Consider the following 23163-nt stretch of genomic DNA (forward strand, 5'->3'; position numbering starts at 1 on the left):
ATGGACAATAGTGGCCTGATGCCAATGGAAGGGCTTTGAAAGCCATGCATAGGATTACCAACCTCCAGGTGGTGGCTGGAGATCTCCCGCTATTACAACTGATCTCTATCCGATCAGTTTACCTGGAGAAAATGGCCGCTTTGGCAATTGGACTCTATGGCATTGAAATCCATCCCCTCTCTAAATCCCACCCTCCTTAGGCTCTGCCCCTAAAATCTCCAGGTATTTCCCAACCCAGACCTGACAACCCTAGCCATGCAGTTGAGAAGCATCAGATACATACTGAAATATCTAGCAGATATCTGGAGCGGCCCAGAGAAAGGTAGATTCAATAAACCCGGTACAATTCAAGAGAGGGAAGATATCCATTCCTCTTATGAAATAAGAGAAGGTTGACACCACAACAGATGTCGCTGAGAGAGCTAAGCAGGTGCTTAACAGCCTAATCCGAGGTCAAGTTATACCCTTCTAAATCCATTGACTCTTCCAGGGTTGTATACAATTGCCCTTTCTTTCTAATAATGAGTAGTAACGTGCTTATTACGTTTTAAAATATGTCACCATTAAAAGAATGTGTGAAGTTTTCAATAAATGAAAGCATTTGGTAAGGAAGTCCCTTTATGTCAAGGAGGAGAGTTGCCAACATTAGGTTAGAAAAGTGATTGTACCGAGATAGGACCGGGGAAGAACAGATCAGGTGGCAGAGTCAAAAGGTTTACTGCTGTGGCTGGTGGTGGGTAGAAAACAGTGAGCTGAATTTCTGTTTGGAGAACAGCAGCCTAATAGCCCAGACTGGCCCAAATTTATCAGAGCTTTGAAGCTAAGCAGGGTTGGCCATCATCATCATCATTAGGGTTGCCAATCTCCAGGTAGTAGCTGGAGATCTCCCGCTACCGGTATTACAACTGATCTCCAGCCGACAGAGATCAGATCCCTGGATATCAGATCCCTAGAGAAAATGGCAGCTTTGACAATTAGACTCTATGGCATTGAAGTCCCTCCCCTCCCCTAAACCCCACCCTCCTCAGGCTCCACCCCAAAAATCTCCAGGTATTTCCCTACCCAGAGCTGGCAACCCTAACCATCATAATCATCGATTTTATTTGTATCCCACCCTTCCCCAGTGAACTGGGTTCAGGGCGGCTAACATCCTATAAAGTACGTAATAATCACAATTAGTTAAAAATGTAATACAATACAGCACAGCCAATTTAAAATTCAATAAATTCAATCCCACCCTGATGGCACCTAGAAACTCCACATTTAAGGAGGATGTTATCTAGAGGTGGCCGTGCCTCCATGTCCTTCACGGGTGGGGGGGATGGAGACAGGAAAGCGTAACAACAAGGAACGTCCCACAGGGAAGGGAAGGAAGGAACAATGAGAAAATATTAGGGAAAGGACCCAGGAAAAGGGAAGGGGGAAAAAGAGAAGAAATCAAGGAAAGAGAAGCTGGTTCTTCGTGTATTCCTGTCACTGCCCTCAATCATAAGCCTGGCAGAACATTTCATTTCACAGGCCCTGCGGGACTGGGCTAAATCCCGCAGGGCCTGGGTCTCAGTTGACTGAGAGTTCCACTAGGCTGGGGCCAGGACCAAAAAGGCCCTGGTTCTGGTTGAGGACTGGGTAGGGTTGCCAGGACCCTCTTTGCCATCGGCGGGAGGTTTTTGGAGCGGAGCCTGAGGAGGGTGGGGTTTGGGGAGAGGCGGGGCTTCCATGCCATAGAGACCGATTGCCAAAGCGGCCATTTTCTCCAACGTCTATCGGCTGGAGAACAGCTGTAACAGCAGGAGAGCTCCAGCTAGTACCCGGAGGTTGGCAACCCTAGGCCAGGGATCTCCAATAAGTTCGTGCCGGCAGAGCATAATGCTCTCTGAGGGAGAGACGGTCCCACAGATACAATAGTCCCAGACCGTTTAGCACTATAAAGATTAATACCAGGACCTTGAATCTGATTTGGTGTTTCCCCTGAAGCCGGTGCAGTTGACGGAGTACCGGCTGGATGTGGGCTCTAAACAGGGTCCCTGTCAGGACCCTCGCGGCCACATTCTGGACCAGCTGGGGCTTCCAGATCAGTCTCAAGGGCAGCCCTGCGTAGAGTGAGTGACAGTAGTCCAGTCTGGAGGTGACTGTTGCATGGATCACTGTAGCTAGATCAGAGTGGGACAAGTAGGGGGTCAGTCAGCTGCTTAGCCCGACAGAGATGAAAACATGCCTTCTTGGCTGTATGCATGATCTGGGCCTCCTACAACAGGGAGGAATCCAAGGTAGGGTTGCCAGGTCCCTCTTCGCCACTGATGGGAGGTTTTGGGAGTGGAGCCTGAGGAGGGCGGGATTTGGGGGGGAGGGACTTCAACGCCATAGAGTCCAATTGCCAAAACGGCCGTTTTCTCCAGCTGGAGATCAGTTGTAAGAGCAGGAGATCTCCAGCTAGTACCTGGAGGTTGGCAACCCTAATCCAAGGTCACTCCCAAAATCTGAACCCCATCAAGAGTGGGAAGCTGAAGGCCCCCACCCGGACCACCCCAGCCCAGCCACAGGAGTCTTGTCCTTGATGGGTTCCATTTCAATCAGCTGTTTCAACCATTTCACCACAGCCTCCAGGCACATAGCCAGATCTTCTGGGACAATGTCCGGCCGGCTGTCCATCAGCAGATACAGCTGGGCTTCATGTGTATACTGATGACAACCCAGCCCAAACTTCTTGACTGGCTGGGTGAGGAGGAGCATCCTAAGGAGCGTAGGAGAGAGGATTGCCCCTGCGGAACCCCACATAACAAAGGGTAAGGCGGCAAAACCTTCTCCCCAATTGCCACCCTCTATCCCCAGCTTTGCAGAAAACCTTCTCCCCAATTGCCACCCTCTATCCCCCAGCTTTGCAGCTGGAGATCAGCCACTGTAAGACTGTCCCACGTATTCCAGCACCAGTAAGACGGTGGGTCAACAACTTATGGCCAACCGTGTCAAATGCTGCTGGGAGATCAAGCAGCAACACCACCCCTGGTCCAGCTGTCTATGGAGGTAATCTGTGAGGGCAACCAGCATGGTCTCCGTCCCATGGCCAGGCGACTGAAATGGGTCCAAGACCGATGCGTCCTTGTGCTATGCAGAGGAAGGCAGTGGCAAACCACCTCTGCTCATCTCTTCCCATCAAAAAGATGTCTTTTTTTTTCAGATAATGAAGTATGATGACAATGTATAATTTAATAAACAAAAGTGACTCCTCATTATATGGAAATACCATTAATAATTTTAAGGCTTAAAAACAAATGTTTATGCTGTTTGACCGGTTTTCACTTCCTGCTGTAGTTTATCTTTTGTGTTTGTGTATGTAGACTTGTTTTACTCATTCTATTTTCATTCAGGATATCAAAGACAGTATCTGTTTTGAAGCCCTGACCTGGATAGCCCCAGGCCAGCCTGATCTCATCCTACTGCAGAAGCTAAATAGGTTTGCTCCTGGCCAGTACTTGGGATGGGAGACCACCGAGGAATACCGGAGTCGCTATGGAAAGGAATGCAACGGCAAACCAACCTCTGTCGTTCTCTAGCCTTGATAACCCTCCTGGGTTGCCATAAGGGCAATGCCATAAAGGGCAATGCCATAAGGGCATTTTGCACACATGGAACATTTGTGTGCTTTTTTCATGTTCACAGCTAGGTGGCGCTGCAGCTGGCCAGCAATGTCTGCCTCCCTTTTTAAAAAAAAAAGGAATGGCTTTTTCTCCCCCTTCCCCTTTTAAAAGCAGTGGGATTTCTATAGCGATTGCAAAGGCATATGTATAAAGCCCCAAATGGTTTCACTCCCTTCTCCCTGTACAATCCAACGCACCTGGTAGAGGATTCTGGCTTCAAAATGCTTCAAAATGCAGGAAGAGAGATCCCCTCTAAAGGAATATCAGGGATCCTTGGGAACAGTTGCGTCCCCCCCCTAAGACACGAAGTCCCTTATGTACTCCGGTTGTATATTGTCGATTGCAGCAAATAAAGAATGCAGGTCAAATCTACCCTCGATGAAATATATAAAGCTAGTTTTGTGCGCCCTTAAACTAGTAAAAATTCCATTAAAAGACGTGCAACTTTCTTCCAGGTGAGGTCAGGATCGCGCCCGGCACCCGCACAAAAATACCCGCAAATTGCATTTCTGTGTATAACAAAACGACCTCGAGAGGCAGTTTTTCTGAAATAAGACAGGAAGGAAATGTACGCCAGTGAGAGTCTCAAAATGCACGACTCTGCAAACATATATTTTTTAAAACCCACCTTTGCTCTTTGGGAGATTTTCTTTGCAGGCTTGTTGGACTGGCCAACAATCAACAATCTCTCTGTCTGAGCTTATTTTATACGTATCAGCCGGTCTCTTTCTTTTTGGCGACAACGTTTTAAAACCTCTCTCCAGTAGAAACTTCCTGGAGAGGCGCCGTGCAAGCAGCATATAGATTAAGTAGGTTCAGTTGGTGCACGGAGGGCCCTTTATGCGTGCTGTAGTCGTGGCCGAGTGGTTAAGGCGATGGACTAGAAATCCATTGGGGTCTCCCCGCGCAGGTTCGAATCCTGCCGACTACGAAATTGTTTTTTGGGACTTATTTTAATTTGCAGTTTTCAATCATTGCGCACTCCTGAGGCCACCGGTATTCCCTAGGATCCGCATAACTCTCGCTTATTTATTAACTGGCCCTCCAAGCCCGTCCGGGTCGAGCCAGGGTGGAGGGCAGACGGAAGGGGCGTGGTTAGAACGAACGACACTGCCCGCCCCTTCCCCTCCCGCCGTCTCCTTGGCAACGGGAGGCTGCGGAAGACGGGTAAAGATGGCGGACGATCTGGACGAGCTGTTGGACGAGGTGGAGAACAGGTTCTGCCACCTGTCCAAGCGGGATGGCCCCGACGGGGTCCGAGCGCGGGGAGAGAGAAAGGACCGCCCGAGCGAGGCGCGAGAGGAGGCGGAAGCGGCCTCGTCGAGAGAGAGGGCCCGGTGAGCAGTGCGCATGCGCGTCCCTTCCGTCTTAAAGGGGCCGCCAAGAGCGCGCGGGTTCTGCGGCGCTTCTGGTTCCCGCACGTGAGCGCGGCGCGCGATGCTTGCAGCTTTGTGCCTTTGCTTCGTTGACACCTCGCCTTTCTCCCCAGTGGGGACTCAAAGCGGGTAGGACAATGATAGGCAGGACGCTTGGCTTTATGATGATGCAAAAATTGCAGCCATCTGTTGTTGTTTTTAAATCCAAAACCGATAGTAGACGAGTCCATTAGCACCGGCTTAAGCATCATAAAAGGATCAAGTTTTCAAGTTGGTCAAAAACCTTTAAACCGTCTGGGTGTTAAGCAAAACAAGGGAAGGGAAGGGAGCAAAGCGTTGGAAATGCAATGTCTGGTGCACAAAGATTGATTAAAGAAAGGAAGATGAGCAGGGGGCAGCAAGTGGTGAGAGTTGGATAGAAAGGTTGTGATCCTTCTCCCTTCCTGTGTTCTTGTTTGTTGCCATAATGCACCCCTCCTCTTCCTTCTAGTTACAGTGAAAGAGAGGAGCAACAGGCCGCATGTTGCCCTGTTAGTTATGGACCCTAGATAGAAATAAGCCTGTCTCTCAGTCATTTACCAAGTTTGCGGTTTCTGAATAAACTCACTTTGTTTAGTCCTTAATCAGACTCAGGATCATTCTTAAGAAAAACTCCATTTCCTTCACAAAGGATGCTGTTTTGTTTAGGGAAGAGCCCTACTACGGATCTTCACGCATGTGGCAGCTCTCAAATAGAAACGAGAGTTGTATACACATGTAGTCCTTTTCTATCTCTATGGGTGCTTCTGTTTCTCTCTCCCCTCCTCAGGCACAAACTGCTGCCCCAGCCACTCTGGCTGCAAGCTAGAACGACTGCCTGATTGGTTGCAGTGTGCCCAGTAGTTGCAACTTCTGCAGACACCCCTCATGCGCCTGCTTCAGGCACCCCAGCATACCTTTCCCTAACACCCACCCACCCATCTTATGGCTTCTGTCACAAATTCCATCTCTCTTTTTTGGTACTGCAGGTACCAATTATCATGCATTTATCCCCACACTGTTCTTTACACAGTGATGTTTCTCTTCCATTTTCTTGTAGGATCTCCAAAATGTCAACAAAACATGGTAATGAAGAAGAGGACTTGGATGAAATAATTAAAGACATAATCGATGAAAATAACTTTGCTAAAAATCCTGCGGTAGGTAAAACTCTGAGAGAATGTTGGAGGGCTGGGAGGTCATTCAGAGCTATTATAGAAGGGAATAATCATGCCAAAGGGGCTTTTGAGAGTCAAAGCTATGATGGAAGTGAAAATTTGGGGATTCTGATTGTTTGTGGGGCATCGAAGTAATACTAGGTACTTGTAGTCTTGTTTGCCTTGAGACAATGCAGCAAATGTCTGTATTACAAACAAGTAGTTTGTTTTAACTTAAAGAAAATAAGGCAAAGAAGCTTGTGCGGAGTCTGGTGGTGGATTTTTATCACTTTACAACAGACTTCATAAATGAATTTATAAACATTTTAGTCAGGTTTATGCTCACATTTTCCTTCCTCCTTTGTAATTTTGTAACGTCCAAAGAGAGAACTGAAATACAGGGGTAATTCCAGACGGAGAGATTTTTGAGCATCCAGCGCATTGATTCAGCACTCTTTGACAGCCGCTGGCCATATAGAAATTGGTCCCCTGCTGATTGCTGCAAGTCCAAATGGACCAAATTGAGCAGGATCAGTTCAAAATAGGGACAGTAGAACAAAACCTGGCACTTTCAATTCCATCTTTACTTCCAGATTAGCTTATTAGCCCTGACAGGAGGAGAGGGGAGCAACGGTTTAAGTAAACACACTACGTTTTCTGGAACCATTCACTGCAACTGGGAGCCCAAAGTTCATACACTAGTTGACATCTGTATGCATTGCGATGACAGCTGTGCAAATACAGTCCCTTGGTGTATGTGATGCTGCTCCTTTATCGAAGTGACTAGGTCAAGAGACCTCCATCTCACTGCTGGATCATGGTGTAAGGTAAAGGTCACCTGTGCAAGCACCGGGTCATCCTGACCCATGGGGTGACATCACATTTTGATGTTTACTAGGCAGACTTTGCTTACGGGGTGGTTTGCCAGTGCCTTCCCCAGTCATCTTCCCTTTTCCCCCAACAAGCTGGATACTCATTTTTCCGACAGGTGAAAAGGATGGAAGGCTGAGTCAACCTTGTGCCGGCTACCTGAAACTGACTTCTGTCGGGATCGAACTCAGGTCGTGAGCAGAGCTTGGACTGCAGTACTGCAGCTTACCACTCTGTGCCATGGGGCCCAGGGTGACTGTGTTCCTATTCTAATGAATCTAAGCTGAACACATGAAGCTGCCTTATACTGAATCAGACCCTCGGTCCATCAAAGTCAGTATTGTCTACTCAGACCGGCAGAGGCTCTCCAGGGTCTCAGGACCAGGTCTTTCACATCACCCCTACACTTGCCTAGTCCCTTTAACTGGAGATGCCGGGGATTGAACCTGGGACCCTCTGCATGCCAAGCAGGTGCTCTGCCCCTGAGCCACCACCCCTCCCCAGGAGAGCCCACCGGGGATGGCCGGCTTCAGCCTCCTCACCGCGTAGTCCGCTGGCCCCCCTTGTCCTGCAGTTCGGCCAGGCTGATCTTGGCGCGTCCCAGGAACTTGTCGAACCCCAGCAGGGCACGGTGGGAGACGTTGAGCTGGAGGACAGCTGGCTGCACACCCCTCCCCCCCCCCCATCATCTCCAGACAGGCCGTGCTGCGGCGGCAGGGGCAGCTCAAAGGTGGCTTCCTCGCGCCACACACGCGAGCCCTGGCACCGCTCAGCCACCGAGGTGGCGAGCTTCCCCTTGCCCAGTGCCAGGACGGCATAATCATCACTCCCGCCGCCGCCCTTAGCCTTGGAGTGCAGCCCCCGCGCCTGGAGGACCGTCACTTGGACGTGGGTCAGGGCCCAGCGCGGCCCGGCAGCGACATGGCTCCAACCGCCTCGCGCCCCCCCAGCTCCACACTCCTCCGCGGGGCGAAACTGACTGCAAATGGCTGTTGAAACAAAAAGTTTTGAGGTCTCCAGATAGTTATTTTTCTGCCCCTCTGCCTGCTTCTCATTGGAGTAGGTTTGCAGCCTTTGTTATTTAAAAACAAAACAACAACCAGAGAATAGGTGCATTATGATACAAACTGACATGATCAGTCCTGTCCTCTCCTCTCTTTCTTAGAAATGTATATCTAAATCTTCCAGCCTCGCAGCTGAAACTAATATTACCTCTATTCATGCTCATGGTAAGAGGTAAGTAAAGATCACACTTGTGAATAAATACTCCGATGCATAATTTCAGTGTAACGGTACTTCCATATTAGCTGTATTGGCAGTCAACTAAACAAAGTTACCAAGCTTTTAGGAAACTCAGTTGTATTACTGGGGGGCAGGATTTTAATAATTTTGGGAGCGTGGAGCTATTGGCTAGGATCCAGACTGGCAGTTCCACAGGCACAAGGATTTCCATCAGCAGAGCACAATTTTTCTTGCCTCCCTGCTCCCCGCAGAATAATACCCCCAAAAATCCTGATCCTGGGGTTCAGGGGGCCTGAGTAACAGGATTGGAAGGGTATTTCAGGCTGCTGTGGGAGGGGGCAGGGAGGAAAATGTATTTATTTACTTACTTCATTTATACCCTGCCATTCTTCCCAGTGGGGACCCAGAGTGGCTGACATCTGCCTCCTCTCTTCCATTTTACCCTCACAACAGCCCTGTGAAGTGGGTCAGGCAGAGTGTGTGAGATTGGCCAAAGACCACCCAGAAAGTTTCCATGGCAGAGTAGGGATTCAAACGTGGGTCTCCCAGATCCTAATCTGACACTCTTTACCACTACACCCCCCTAGCACACCTAGGCAGGCACACTCTGCGGGTGGAAATCCTTGCACCTGCAGAAGCACTCGTCTGGATCCACTTCATTGTGAGGTCATGATGAAATCTAACCTTCATGGGGGTTGAGGATATCCCTGGGTTGGGGGGGACACCATGTAGGCCACCCTGAGCTCCTTGGAGGAAGGGCCAGAGAAACGAAATAGTAAAAATATTGATAATAATGGATTCTATCCCACCACTCTTCTGTGGAGGGAAGAAGGATTATCTTGATTGATTCTCCACTTGATCACGGCCCTCCAATTTACATGGCTTGTGAGACACACACGCCTCACTCCTTCCCACAACAGCATCTTTTGGGAGTACAAGAGGCTGTTGGAGGAAGGGGCAACCAAGAACGATCCTCTTCCACTGTCAGAATGGTGGTAGTATTCAGCCCATTCTAAGGAAGAGGTAGCTCCAGCTCCTGTTTTAACTAAATATAATATTCTATGGCTTTAGAAAAGTTTCTGATATTTTTTCCCCAAAAGTTAAAATGTTCTGGCTAGTTTGATGTCTCCTGTGTTATTGGGTAAAAATGCTGTGGATTCTGAAGCATTTATATTTGCTCTCAAGGTGTATGTTATACACATAATAATACAGCAGTTGATTCTGAACTGCTATGCCTTAACAGTTCTTCTGAAAGTAATAGGTTTGTTGAAAAGGTGTACATGCTCACTAGAGTAAGGAGACCTGAGAAATTAGCAGTGCAGTCCTAACCAGCCTTATAACCATGTGATTCTGTCGAAATCAGTGGTGTAACTCTGCTTGGGATTGCCCTGTTAAGGATGATAATGTTTGCGTTTTTATTTCTTTATCAGTGCTTCTTAAAATTTCAATTTTAATTCTTGTAGATGTTGCCCAGTATACCTTGGAGGAAGCACTGCACCGTGTGGTATTGGAACCAATATTTCACAAAGGTAAGTTGTTGTTTTTTAAATGCTGGTGATCACCTTATTAGAACTTCATGCTCTCACACTATTTCACTAAAGGTTAGGTCTCACAAAGTGCCATTCTCAGCAGAGCTACTCCCATCTAAGTCTACTGAAGTCAATGGGTTGGATCCAACAAGCTTTTCCACTGGTGAAAAAGGCTATGACCACCAAAAAGGCTATGCTGGAGATGGTGGTACCTGTATGGACAAAAGCTATGTAATAAGGAGAGGAATTAGATGAGACTGAGTTAAAAAGTTGGCCAGATCCAATCCAGTGGAATTAGAAAAGCATGGCTGAGCATAGGATGACATTGACAGTCACATACACGAAGCTGCCTTATACTGAATGAGACTTTTGGCCCCTCAAGGTCAGTATTGTCTCCTCTGACTTGCAGCGGCTCTCCAGGGTCCTTCGCATCACCTCCTACCTGATCCTTTCAGCTGGAGGTGCTGGGGATTGAAGCTGGGAGCTTCTGTGTGCCAAACAGATGCTCTACCACTGAGCCATGGCCCCCTCCCCAGTTATTTCAGCCTGTGGCAACCACATCAAAAACATAATCTAGTAGCAAGGCAGCTGGGAAAAGTTCTCATCATCTTCAGGATTAAATCCAGCTGTGACTTTTCACACAGCCCTATGAATACCCTGGGTGTAGCCTCACAGTAGGTTGCTGCCAAAAATGCACAAGTGCTTCTCTTGGGCTGACTTTTTTATCTAAAATATTTATATCCCCTCCCTTTTATCTAAAAGTTCACAGGCAGCTACCATGAGCATCGATGACTGGTGAAGGAACCCACTTGTATGGAAACATAGAAAAGGAGGCTGCAGGTTGAGTTCATATATATTAGGCTCCAATCCTGAATCGGCAAATGAATCAACAAAAACTAATTGAGGATCATTTTATTAAGTGGAGGCACGTTTTAATCAATGGGACTGAAATGGAGGGCATAATAATTAATTTCTGAAGCTCTTGTCATGTTGTTATATGTTATTTAATGTACTAGTTATAATAATAATATAGTTAAATGTAGTGTTTTCGTATAATAGTATGAATATTCACAGCCTTCTAACAATGAGCATTGGCTTTTATTTAATTGTAATTTATCTGACACTGTTTTGAATATGTAAAAAAAAAACCAACAACACCCTATTGAATAATAAAAGTAACATGCATATTTATTTATGATTTTTTTAGGTTTACCATGTTTTTGTACATTGCATGCATATGTCCAAATTGGCACCATTCTAGAAGAGGCATTTTCTCCAGTGTTTGAGAAAGGGGGGCCTTTTCCAAGATAGCACCTGCTTTCTGCAGTTTTTATAAAAACAATGTAAAGCTTTTAGAAATCTCTTGCTCAGTTAGTCAGAGGCAGATATTTATGGAGTTACAACCTTCTCAGGCCATTTACTTCAGTGGGCTTAGAAGGATATAACTCAATTTAGATTTGCACTGTAACAGTGTTCTAATGAATATGTCACAATATTGCTAACGCATCACTAGTTTGTATCCAATGAGAACCACAAGTGGAGATTGCAGAATGGCACTTTCCTGCCTCCCCTTCTCACTGTAGCCCACTGTCCCCCACAAAATGCTCCTCTTGGAGGTCAGCGCACTGTGTAAGGGATTGGAGTGGGATGGGGGAATTGGTGTAAATCACTTCCCACCACCCACCCCCTGTAGAAGTGTCCATTTGTTTGAAACAAGTTGTATTTCAGAAAACGAACCCCTAAAATATTTTGTTCTGTGCCTATATGTTTCAGTAAAATCAATGACATTGGTCCCTTCTTCCTTTGGACAGAACTTGTGATCGACTACGTTGTACTGCATGTGACTTCCATGTTTTACACCATGATGACTATCAGTGGGATAAATCGTGTGATTATCTCTTTTTCAGGTATGTGTTTGTGGTTTATAGCAAAAGGAATCATTGCTGCGTTCACACCGTCAGTGTACTGGTAGGCACCTGGAATGTATCTTCTTTATGTGTTCTAATCTCAGACGTCACAGAGTAGGGAACAGAGCGGTGAGAATAGTGGGAATCTTTCAGTATGTATGTATGTATTTATTTACTTTAATCTCAGAGTTGGATAGGGTCGCCAGGATCATCTAGTCCCAGCCCCCTGCCAATGCAAGAACTGCAACTATAATATCCCTGACAAGTAGGTATCCAATCAATACTTAAAAACGAAGAATCCACCACCTCACAAGGGAGACGGCTCCATTGTCGAACACACCTCAGTCAGGAAGTTCTTCCTCAAATTTAGACAAAACCTCCTTTGCTGTAATGTGTATCCATTAGTCCAACTCTTGTCACCCAGCATGACTGAAAACTTACCCGCACCATCCTCCGCATGACATCCCTTTCGATATTGGAAGGTGGCAATTATATCACCTTGCAAGCGTCTCTCTCCGACGTAGAGATTCCCAACTCCTTCAGCCACTTCATAGTGTATGGTCTCCAAACCCTTCACCGGCTTCGTTGCACTACACTGTAGATTAGAAGAAGCCTGAAGCAGAAAGACAAATATCAATGACAAGGCAGAAGTGATTTGCTTTTTACTGGCTATTTTCCCTGAATATCTAGAAACGTTCCAGTAAGATCAAGGAGGAAACTCTGTCTCAACAATACCTGTACTGGTGCAAGGGGTTCTCTACCCTGCTGAGATCATCTTCAGATATCCTTTCCTGAGTGCCCTCTAAGCTTTGATAGGTCATGACTAAGGAAAGGGCCCTTTCTGCAGCTGCCCCCCCCCCTTTATGGAGCTCCTTCCTGAGGGAGACTTACCTGGTGTCTTCTACGATGTCCTTCAAGTGCTGGGCAAAGCTGGCCCTGTTTGCTTGATCTTTTCCATGTCAATGTTCTTTTCCTCTTCCTTTCCTGTTGCTGCCTGCCCTGTAGCTGCTCGAGGCCTGATTGTTTTAGCTGCTCTTCAGTTTGTTTTACATTAGAGTTTTAAGGGGTTTTGAATGGATTTTATAGAATGCTTGTATTGACTGACGGAGTAAGCCCTCTTGGATCCTGTATTAGGAGAAAAGTGGCAGGGAATTTTTCCCCCAATAAATGAATACATTTTAACAGAATACACACAAACACATTTATACACATGTTTCTGTGAAATGCCAGAGTTTACCTTACCCTGTGAATAGTTAAATTGTGGAACTCCCTGCCCCAGGATGTGATGATAACTGCCAACCTGGAAGGCTTTAAGAGGGGAGTGGACATATTCATGGAGGAAAGGGGTATTCATGGCTATTAGTTAAAATGGATACTAGTCATGCTGCATACCTATTCTCTCTAGTATCAGAGGAGCATGCCTATTAGGTGCTGTGGAATACAGGCAGGATGGTGCTGCTGTAGTCGTCTTGTTTGTGGCTTCCTAGAGGCATCTGATTGGCCACTGTGTGAACAGACGGCTGGACTTGATGGCCCTTGGTCTGATCCAGCAGGGCCTTTCTTATGTTCTTATGTTTATGTTCTTAATATTCATGGTATTTTAACTTCCTCAACCACCACCCTGCCAAAAAAATTCAAATGGATTGTTCTTAATTGATAGGAATAACATGCCTGAATTCAGCAAGCTGAGAACAAAGATGGTAAAGAAGAAAGGAACACGGGCCTACGCTTGCCAGTGCTGTTGGAGATCTATAGATGAGCTAACAGACCTGAGTATGGACCGACAGCTCCGCTGGGTTTGTAGCAAACACGCCAAGTGACGTCATCCTGCCAGGTCAAGTGGCATTTCCATACAAAGACCAGCTTCAGCATTCGCGTGTGACAAAACAGGTCCTTGTTCGGTGCACAGGACGAATCTCATTATTCCAGTACTTTCTCGAGTACTTTGCCTGGTCTGGAATTCCCTTGTAAACTAACCAAACTGGTGGGATGGTCATCCAAGAGCCTCTGCAGCCTGCTCCTTAGAGAACTGGGCTGGCATGACTGTTTACAGTGTTGTCAGGAATCATTGGGCTCATCTGCTCCCTCCACTGATATCAGTACAAGGGGAAATGAAGGTCTGTGATTTAGAAAGCATTTCAGAAATGGAGGATACATGAAATGAAATCTCACCAAGCTGTTTCTTTGGCTAGAACACTTTTTCTTGCCCCATAGTGATCTACTACTGGGTGTGCCTGAAACACAAAACATTTAGGTATTTGGAATATTCAAAAGAAGGCTCTGTTGACAGTGGGGGAAATAATAAAGCCTTATATCTGGCTCTTTCACTGAAGACATGTATTGAAATAAATAACATTTAGTAGCAGCATTAGCGATGATGAAATTGTATGGGATCTTGAAGCTTGCAGTCTGGGCAAGAGCAACTATCAGTATTATTCCAGTCTTGCAAAGAAAAGTGCAGTTCCAAGATTTAAGTGTTCTGGTTGCAAATCACGTCCTTAAACTGCAATATTATGTTCATGGATCTAGGGGTAACCTTCAGTTAACAAAAATGTATGCGTGGCATTGGGATGCACCATTGTTTGGAGCTCCCAGCCCCATTTCTTCCTTTAAGAAGTTTTTTCTTGCAGAGGAGATCATGAGGATTCAAAGCTTTTTTCTTTCTTTCTTGCATTAAGCATATTTATTTGTGGAAGACTGGAAGTAGGCACTTGATTGGACGGGGAGCAGAAAGGTTGTGCCTTCCTTACCCATCTCTGCTCAGCTTTTAAGCTAACCAGACTGTTATCATCTGACAATCGTATCAATGGGCTCAAAATAAGAAAACGATTATCACATTCAATTTTTTTTTGTTTACATCTTTTTATCAAAACTAACAAAAATAAGGTAGTATTTCCCACGCGCGCACACCTCTTCAAATTCCAACTTATAAAACATGGACTGTGTTGTTACAGTTGTTGAGGTATTTAGATTTAGGGTTTTTTCTTTGTTTATATACAATTTTCTCAATCTGTATTTGTGACACCCATTATTTCTCAGTATTTTTTTTAATAGCACTGGAAGCTTAAAAATGTATCATAGCTTTGTTTTTGTTGAACAAGTATAGCAGGCAAATAGCAAACAGGGTTTGGTTCCATGGATTTCTTCTGCTAACAGCAGCACTTGCCTTCTATCAGAGGAAAATGACGTCCTTAGTGGAACAGTCAATATGACTGAATCAACAGCAAACTAGGAAAACTGACAATAACTACATCATGATGTAGTTATCTGAAAGTAAGTTCACCTGAAAGTAAGTTCCATTGATTTAATTTGATTTTCATGTCGTCCATTTAGAATCAGCGCAAGTAGTCTGCGATAAATGTATTTCAAAGACATTTCAAATTGAAATCTAAAAGATGTATAGAATTAAAGTGTTCACTCTCTTCTGTTTTTCTGTGGTAATACAGTCATTAAAAGCTGTATTCTTGCAGTTGTGACTAAATTGGTTATTTTTTTATTCAAAATATTTATACCATACTTTTCTTATGCAAAGGTTGTAATCCTAAGGGTACTTTCCTGAGAATAAGTCCCAATGAATAGCATGAGACTCAAGTCTGAGTAGATCTGTTTAGGATTACTCCCAAAGTGGTATACACAATTAAAAATAACTTAGGTTAAAACCACAGATGCAAGAAATACCAGAAGTAGCCCCTCTGATTGCCCGCAAACGTTTAACTGGCCTTTAATCAAAGACCATTAAAAGCACAATTTAGCTCAATAGAGTCAAAACCTTTGAAGAGTGGGTTTCATTCTCACCTTAAGCTGTTACATAAAACAGGAGCAACTACTAAAAATGCCCCAACCTGAAGTGATCCTCTGTGCCTTCAATGAAGGAACAACTAGCAAATCCCCAGATGATAATTGGAGCTGCCATATCGGCTCATATATGTAGAGACAGTTCTTCATATATGAAGTGGTTGGGTTGTGAAGGACTTTAAAGGTTAATACCACATCTTATTTATTTATTTACTCCATTTATACTTTGCCTTTCTCCCCAATGGGGACCCAAAGCTATTTACATCAATCACCTCTCCTTTTTAGCCTCACAAGAATACTGTGAGGTAGGTTAGGCTGAGTGTGTGTGACTGGCCCAAGGTCACCCAGCAAGCTTCCATGGTAGGGTGGAGATTCAAACCTAAGTCTCCCAGACCCTCATCCAACACTCTGACCACTCTACCACCCTGGCTCTTGAACTGAACATGAAAGTATAGACTCATATGAGCAGAGCCGACAAGGTCCCCGGGGTTATTTTTCATATACTTTGGCTGTCATTTGTATTGGGCTTACTGGCCCTGATCCTGTCTTCAGAAATGAAATCTTAAATAGAGGTCTAGTTTGAGGATTACTGATGTAATGCATGGGGGTGGATATGGTAGCAGAAGAAGAAGAGTTGTTTTTCATATGCCGACTTTCTCTACCACTTAAGGGAGACTCAAACCGGCTTACAATCACTTTCCCTTCCCCTCCCAACAGACACCCGGTGAGGTAGGTGCGGCTGAGAGTGTGTGACTAGCCCAAGATCACCCAGCTGGCTTCATGTGTAGGAGGAGGGAACAAATCCAGTTCACCAGATCAGCCTCCGCTGCTCATGTGGAGGAGTGGGAATCAAACCTGATTCTCCAGAGCAGACTCCACTGCTCTTAACCACTACACCATGCTGGTGTTGCAGAAGATCTCCCATCTTTTTGTTGTTGTTGGCTTAATAACAAGTCACTAGAAAGCCCAGTCGAGTGAGGCCACAGGCAAGGGAGGTTAAAAGTTCCTCCCTCCCTATGGTCCCTTCTCTACAGAGCTGCTATTTACCTAGAGAGGGGACATGTGTGTGTGTGTAAAGTGCCATCAAGTCGCAGCTGACTTATGGTGACCCCTTTTGGGGTTTTCATGGCAAGAGACTAACAGAGGTGGTTTGCCAGTGCCTTCCTCTGCACAGCAACCCTGGTATTCCTTGGTGGTCTCCCATCCAAATACTAACCAGGGCTGACCCTGCTTAGCTTCTGAGATCAGGCTAGCCTGGGCCATCCAGGTCAGGGCAGAGAGGGGACATACAGGTGTCTTTACATGTTATCCCATGGCTGCTGGGGTAGGCATCTCCGGAAAACAACACAGGGGAGAAGAGGTTAAATCCTCTCTTCCTCCTACACTTTGACTCTGATCCAGAGCACCAGCAGCTATTTAGTAACTAGGAAATCTTTCGTTTCAAACGATATTCAGCCATAAACTCAATTGGTGGTGAAAATCATTATTCTCTCACCCCCACACACACCACACACACAAAACACTGCAATATGGGGTAATCATCTCGGCCTGCTTAACAAGAGTTATTTATTAATACATTTGTGACTCATCTTTCCCCGTGGCTCCAGGCAGCTCACAAGGCCCAATTTAAAACAACAAAAGTACCATGAAACCCCACAGATGATGTATGTGAAGATGCTCTGAGATGACTTAGGTGAAGCGCATGCAACTCTTTAAGCGTGCTATATTAGTTCTGTATTATTAAGTCTAGTGCAGCAGATCTGTGGTGCTAATGCTCTTGGTAATATTCCCAGTCGCTGAAAACTACAGGTTGTAAAGGCTAAGTAAAGTCAAACGTAGTTGATTATTTGGTTCCGAGCCATCTGTTGCCAAAGCTGTTGGCCTACATAATGTGTATGAAGGGCTTCGTCAATGTCTGTTTCAATCTCAGGAAGGTTTCCCCCCCAAAGGTTCCAAAAGGGTAGGACATTTGCAGCTGATTTTCGTGACTGCTGCAGTGAGTGTTGATTGGTTGCTTCCCTCCCCACCAATGCTGACAGAAATCTGTTTATTTTAATTATTTGTTGTGTGAAAAGAGCTAAGTTTAGGCTTGCAAGCCTTCCACTGGCTCTTCCAGCCTCCCATCATGGAGAAAAGAACATACAACCATAAACAGTGTTGTCTTCTGCGCTACGTCAAGGTGGTATCAGACAAATATTATCTCTCCCCCCCCCCTCACCCAGTACTCATCGGCTTTTGGATTTAATTTGTGGTTGTTGAAACAGCATGGGAAAAATGGTTCAAAACATTTCCACAGTGTGAGTCAGATTACATGGAAGGCCCCAGTTCAGCCCCTGATGATGCCAATTAAAGGATCAAACTGTAGAAAGAGGTGAGAAAGACAACCCCCCTCCCAAAGAGCCCTGCTGCATCAGTACACCCCTACTCATCTAGATGAACCAATGGCCCTGCCGCCATAGACAGCTTCGTGTCTTCAGGTAAAAGTTGTTTTGAGCCCCCTTGGAGCTAAGCGTGATTAATCAATATAGTCGACCTTTTTTGGGGATATAAATTAACACATTTTCAATTACGTATGTATTTCAATCTGCTGTTCCAAGTGAGCAGGAAGTGAAGATTCTTCATCTCAATTTCAACCCGAGAGTTTAACATCAATATTTTAAGTGAAATTGATGTTCCTGATTCAAAACTACAGAGGGCAGGCTTGCACTGATGTTGGTTTGTCTCAGTTCTGGTCATTGGATAAAACTTCCCCTTCTGCACGTCGTAAAAGGAACTGTGTAAACTCAGCAAAGCAGTCTCCTGGCTCCAGTCTGAGTAATATGAGACTATTCCATGAACTCAGTCTCTAGGTTCGCTACATAATCTCTTATCGATCTCAGTTTTTGTTTTGTTTTTAAACTCAAGATTGATCTATCTCTGGGTGTGACTATATTTTTTCCCTTTCTGACAGATCGGGGAGGACAGATTGTATCAACCTCCTAATGAGATTCGCTTGCTATTTTAATGCCGTACAGAACTTATATCCACCTCAGTTAGTGTAGTCCAAGACTTTAATCATGACTTATTCTCATGCATACAGAAAATGAAAAGAGAAGTTTAATTTCCTCTCAAATTGTGAAGATCAAAGCTATGGCAGTAGTGGAGGGTCCCACAGAGCAGAAATCACAGAGACTGGCTAGTTACCAAGTATTAGACCAACTGCAGAAACAAGCTTTTGAGTGACACAGAACTCTTCAAACGTGTTCAAAGTGAACATTAAAAAGTGACATCAAGCAATGTTAGCTGAGCCTTCTGAGCAGCAGAGGATGTGATAGGGAAAAGGGGTCTGCCACCTGTTGAATCAGACGTTTTTGGGTCATAGAATCATAGAGTTGGAAGGGACCACCAGGGTCATCTAGTCCAACCTCCTGCCCAATGCAGGAATTTCACAACTACCCCTCCACACACACACACAGTGACTCCTACTCCATGCCCAGAAGATGGCCAAGATGCCCTCCCTCTCATAAACTGCCTCATTAACTGCCTAAGGTCATAGAATCAGCATTGCTGACAGATGGCCATCTAGTCTCTGCTTAAAAACCTCCAGGGAAGGAGCACTTACCACCTCCCGGGTCATGCTGGAATGATCAGGAATGGGGTGTTTTTTAGCAAGATGAAGGTGAGTGACAGCCAGCAAAGACATATACCCAAGAATGTATGCTGGGCATCTTTCCCTTGCTAGCAGAACTCACCCAACAGGGGCCTTGTAAGGCTGACAGGGGATAATGCCAACCACAAGTTTCAGCACATTTCCTCAAATTTTGCAATGAGATGTTGACCCCAGCATTGGAACAGGAAATGTGCCTTAAGTCAGGGTTAAAGCACATGGGGCTTCTAAACATTCTTCCACACCTACCAAACCATAGCTCCAGTTCCCCTCAATCCACAATGCAGGGAGTGGGGGAAGTGCCCCATTTTGGGTCATAACAGGTACTTACCAGTCATAATAGGACTTACCAGCCACTCCAAAATGACTGCGAACCATAGATAGTGTTGCAAGGTCCCGCTTCACCACCAACAAGAGGTTGTTGGGGCAGAGCCTGAGGAGGACGGGGTTTGAGGAGGGGAGGGACGCCAATTGACAAAGCAGCCATTTTCTCCAGGCGAACTGATCTCTATTGGTTAGGAGGTTGGCAACCCTAACCATAGACCATGCTCCAGATTTTGCAAGAGGGAGACATGTATATGCAGAAGGATTCCCTGTAAGTACCAAACCAAATTCATGAAAGTGAATGCAGAATAAGGTGTCCAAAATAATTCACTGAAAGTATACCTAACACTGAATGGGACAGGGCAGGTGAATCTTGGGAACATATCTGCCAGCTGAATGAGATCTGTGCTGAACTTCTGTTTCCTTTCCAGCTACAGGTTATTTAAGCCTGAGCTTTTGAACATTTGGTTCTTAGCCTGTGGCTGGTAGCCTATGGCCCTGAATCAGCTGGCCCAGCCCAGGAGCTAGAGTTGTACTATATACTATTCTGCTGTTTGTTTTCAAACTACATTTTTGCATTTCTTTGTTAGCCACATTGAACTTCCAGTAGGGAGAAAAGCAGGATATAAATAAACAGATAAATAAATACACAAATAAAGTCCACTGTGTGGTCTTGTATATGTGTACGACAGCACTCTTTCATGGGCAGGACTCCCAATGCACACTAGACTCTCCCATGTAAACAAGGGGTTTCCTTGCCCGCCGAGAGACTAAACTATACTTTCCTTCTTCTGAAGCTTGGGCATGGAATTGCCCCACTTTGCAAAGACAATTATATGCAAAGCAGTTTCTTGTGCACATGTGGGACCTTTGGATTGGTACCTTTAGCAACAACCCAAATGCAGACTACATTATTCTTAAAGGTCAGTGGATTTAATCAGTGGATTTAAGCAGGCTTAACTTTGTGTTAAAGTATGGGGTTTGCCTTTCCTACTTTAATTCAAGTTAACTCATATGACCTCCCCCACTCAACTCAGGAAATATTCTAATGGTCTCCTGGGCATGCAGGACTCCTCTTGAGTCAATGGACAGAGGATCCTTCTTCATATGTATTGCATCTTTGCTCCATTCCCATTTTGGTCCCAATTCTCTGATGAAAACATGTAGTGCTTGAATGCCATGATGTGGAGGGGAGGGGGAATGAGATTTGTTACAATCCAGATGTGCAGGGAGTTACGTCCATAAATCCCTGTGCATGATGAGATGAGAAAACCATCCCTGCATTAGAGCATGTTTTAAATAATCCCTTCAACTGACTATTTAAAAAGGATACTTTTGTAATTGCTATGCCACTGAAGCAGAAATTGCATTTACCAAAAAGGGATCACTCACCATCAGGTACACTAGCAGGGGCTGCGTCTTCATCAAATGGTTACCAGGGTACAAGATGTGTGTGAGTGAAAAAAGCTAGACCACTGCAATACATCCAAAATAATCCCCTAGGAATTAGTTTTGGTTTACATTAGTATAACTGAGAACAGAATTCTCTGACAATCCCACTACAAATCCCATTAACCTCAACAAAATCCTTTAGCTATGATACCTTTTTGATTTGGGTGGTTTAACAAAGGAGATCTCATTCTGTAGATTGTGGACTGGCCCTCTTTTCAGAAACGGGTGGGGGGATAGGTTAGAGGCCAGAGGCATGTCTCCCTAGAGTTGCCAACCTCCAGGTACTAGCTGCAAATTTCCAGCTATTATAACTGATCTCCAGCCAACGGAGATCAGTTCATCTGGAGAAAATGGTCATTTTGGCAATTGGATTCTATGGCATTGAAGTCCCCTCCCTCCCCAAATCCTCAGTCTCTGCCCGCCCCCAAACCTCCTGCCGGTGGCAAAGAGGGACCTGACAACCCTATCTCTCCCTGACCTATGACTGCATTACTCCTGCTTCTGCCTCTCCTTCCCACCTACCGGCCAACCTAACTTTATCTGCCTCCATCTTCAGCTTTCCCTCCTTCCCTCGCCGACAGCCTCTGCTTGGGGAAAACTCTGTGCGGTGTTGGTTGCTGGGCAAGGCCAGGTTGTGCAACAGGATTCCCCTACCCGGAGCTGGCAACCCTACCCATGGCAGAGTGGGGGTTCATCCCTGGATCTCCCAGATCCTAGTCTGAAATTCTAACCACTACACCACACTGTCTTTTATGCCGTGACTGCTGTTGAACAGTAGAGAGCAGTCAGGCCTGGGCAAGTCATGGAAGTTGCTTGGTGGATGCTGCCAGGCTCGGCAGCTGATGAGTCCTCCCTCAAAGGACAAAACAGCCCTGGAAAGGGCCCTTCCCCTTCCCCAGCCTCTTATGACAGAAACAAAGTCTTGAAGGCTGGCAATACTGTTGTGGCTGCCTAGTAATGGCCACTGAAGGCATTCATTTCTAGAAGCTGCAGGTGCTTCTTTATTTAGATTTCAGATTTTTCTGCAAATCTGGGGCTTTTCTCAGGTTTGCAGAAAGATGTGTCTTGTCTATCCATGGCTCCAATCTCTGAATTTAAGTATCCACAAATGAGGCCCTATTGAGAATTATATATATTGATGATTGAGCGGGAAGAAGATAATGAACTTCATCCCAAATAAATATGATGTGGGGATTTTCAAAGAAACCTCATTACTTTTTTATTACGGTAGTACCTTACTATTTTTTTCAGCAAATAATTTTCCTGCTACAGAGAAACTAACAACTGTATTCTCTTGGCAACCTATCAGAAAGGATTTTGAACATACTGAAGTTCAGCTTGCACAGCTGTGCTGGGAAGAAAAGGTCACAGATGCTCCCTCTGACAAACAATGGAAAACAGAATCACTCCATTTATGGGTTGGGAATTATGTAACTACAGGGCCAGGTTAAGGATTATTTGAAGGCCCTGCCGAATGGGAGCCCCTGATTTATGTCTAATTGGGTCTCCGTACTTAATTTCTAAAACAAGAGGTATCACGGCTGTGATGCTTACCTGATTTGGAAAGTTTAGCAAAGGAAATCTCATTCTGCAGATTATGGATGGGCCTTGGTTTTCAGAAAGTGTCTGTGTTTGTGTGGGGGGAATAGGTCAGAGGCCAGGCGATGGGTTAAGAAAGACATCCCTCCCTGACCTAAGATTCCCTGTAGAATATTCCATTAAAAGCCTCTTGCTTTCAGAAGAAAGTGGCAGGGCAGGGGTTAGGGATATAAACGACTGGGCAGGGTAGGGGGGAGGAGAAGCTAATGAGTGCTTGTCTGAATATGTCTGAAGACCCTCTCTTTATAACCCCATATAAGCGGGACATTATATTAAGCGACAGGCACACTTCTCACACTTAAAGGCATTTTCCCTAATATTTCACATGTTCCAGGGCTACCGAGCCACAGTTCAAACTGTAAATGTGACTTCTTCCCCAAAATAAAGACCTTGACCATTTTCACTTTGCCTTAGATCCCACAGGGCGTTGCCACTGATGGAAGGATTTCTGTCAGCGGAGTGTGACTTCTTCAACTCTCCCTTCCCACTGCAGCCCAAAATGCCACCTAAATGCTACAAGGGGAGGGGCAATTGGGGGGTTACAGCAGGAGGGTAAGATGAGGAATTCATGCTCCACTGCAAGAAATCCTTCTGCCAGTGAAATTGAACATAA

General features: G+C 45.4%; 1 protein-coding gene and 1 non-coding gene across 2 annotated transcripts; both read left to right on the forward strand.

The window, feature by feature from the left end:
- Window positions 1-4484: 4484 nt before the first annotated feature.
- TRNAS-AGA (transfer RNA serine (anticodon AGA)) lies at window positions 4485-4566 on the forward strand. Its single transcript has one exon. It is a non-coding gene; the product is annotated as a tRNA-Ser (tRNA).
- A 1528-nt stretch (window positions 4567-6094) lies between these two features.
- CFAP418 (cilia and flagella associated protein 418) lies at window positions 6095-13562 on the forward strand. Its single transcript, XM_056854745.1, has 5 exons — window positions 6095-6189; window positions 8222-8292; window positions 9762-9827; window positions 11639-11734; window positions 13395-13562. The coding sequence occupies exons 1-5, from the start codon at window positions 6100-6102 to the stop codon at window positions 13552-13554; spliced, it is 483 nt and encodes a 160-aa protein (XP_056710723.1). The 5' UTR covers window positions 6095-6099; the 3' UTR covers window positions 13555-13562.
- The last annotated feature ends 9601 nt before the right edge of the window (window positions 13563-23163 follow it).

The sequence above is a fragment of the Euleptes europaea genome, chromosome 8 (assembly GCF_029931775.1).
Source record: "Euleptes europaea isolate rEulEur1 chromosome 8, rEulEur1.hap1, whole genome shotgun sequence".
Classification (NCBI taxonomy): domain Eukaryota; kingdom Metazoa; phylum Chordata; class Lepidosauria; order Squamata; family Sphaerodactylidae; genus Euleptes; species Euleptes europaea.

Bases quoted from the DNA above. Each gene is read 5' to 3' on its own strand.
- CFAP418 (XM_056854745.1), top strand. From the start codon at position 6,100: ATGTCAACAAAACATGGTAATGAAGAAGAGGACTTGGATGAAATAATT. The intron at 6,190-8,221 runs GTAGGTAAAACT...TCTCTTTCTTAG, and splicing joins ACTTTGCTAAAAATCCTGCG to AAATGTATATCTAAATCTTC. The intron at 11,735-13,394 runs GTATGTGTTTGT...CTTAATTGATAG, and splicing joins TGTGATTATCTCTTTTTCAG to GAATAACATGCCTGAATTCA.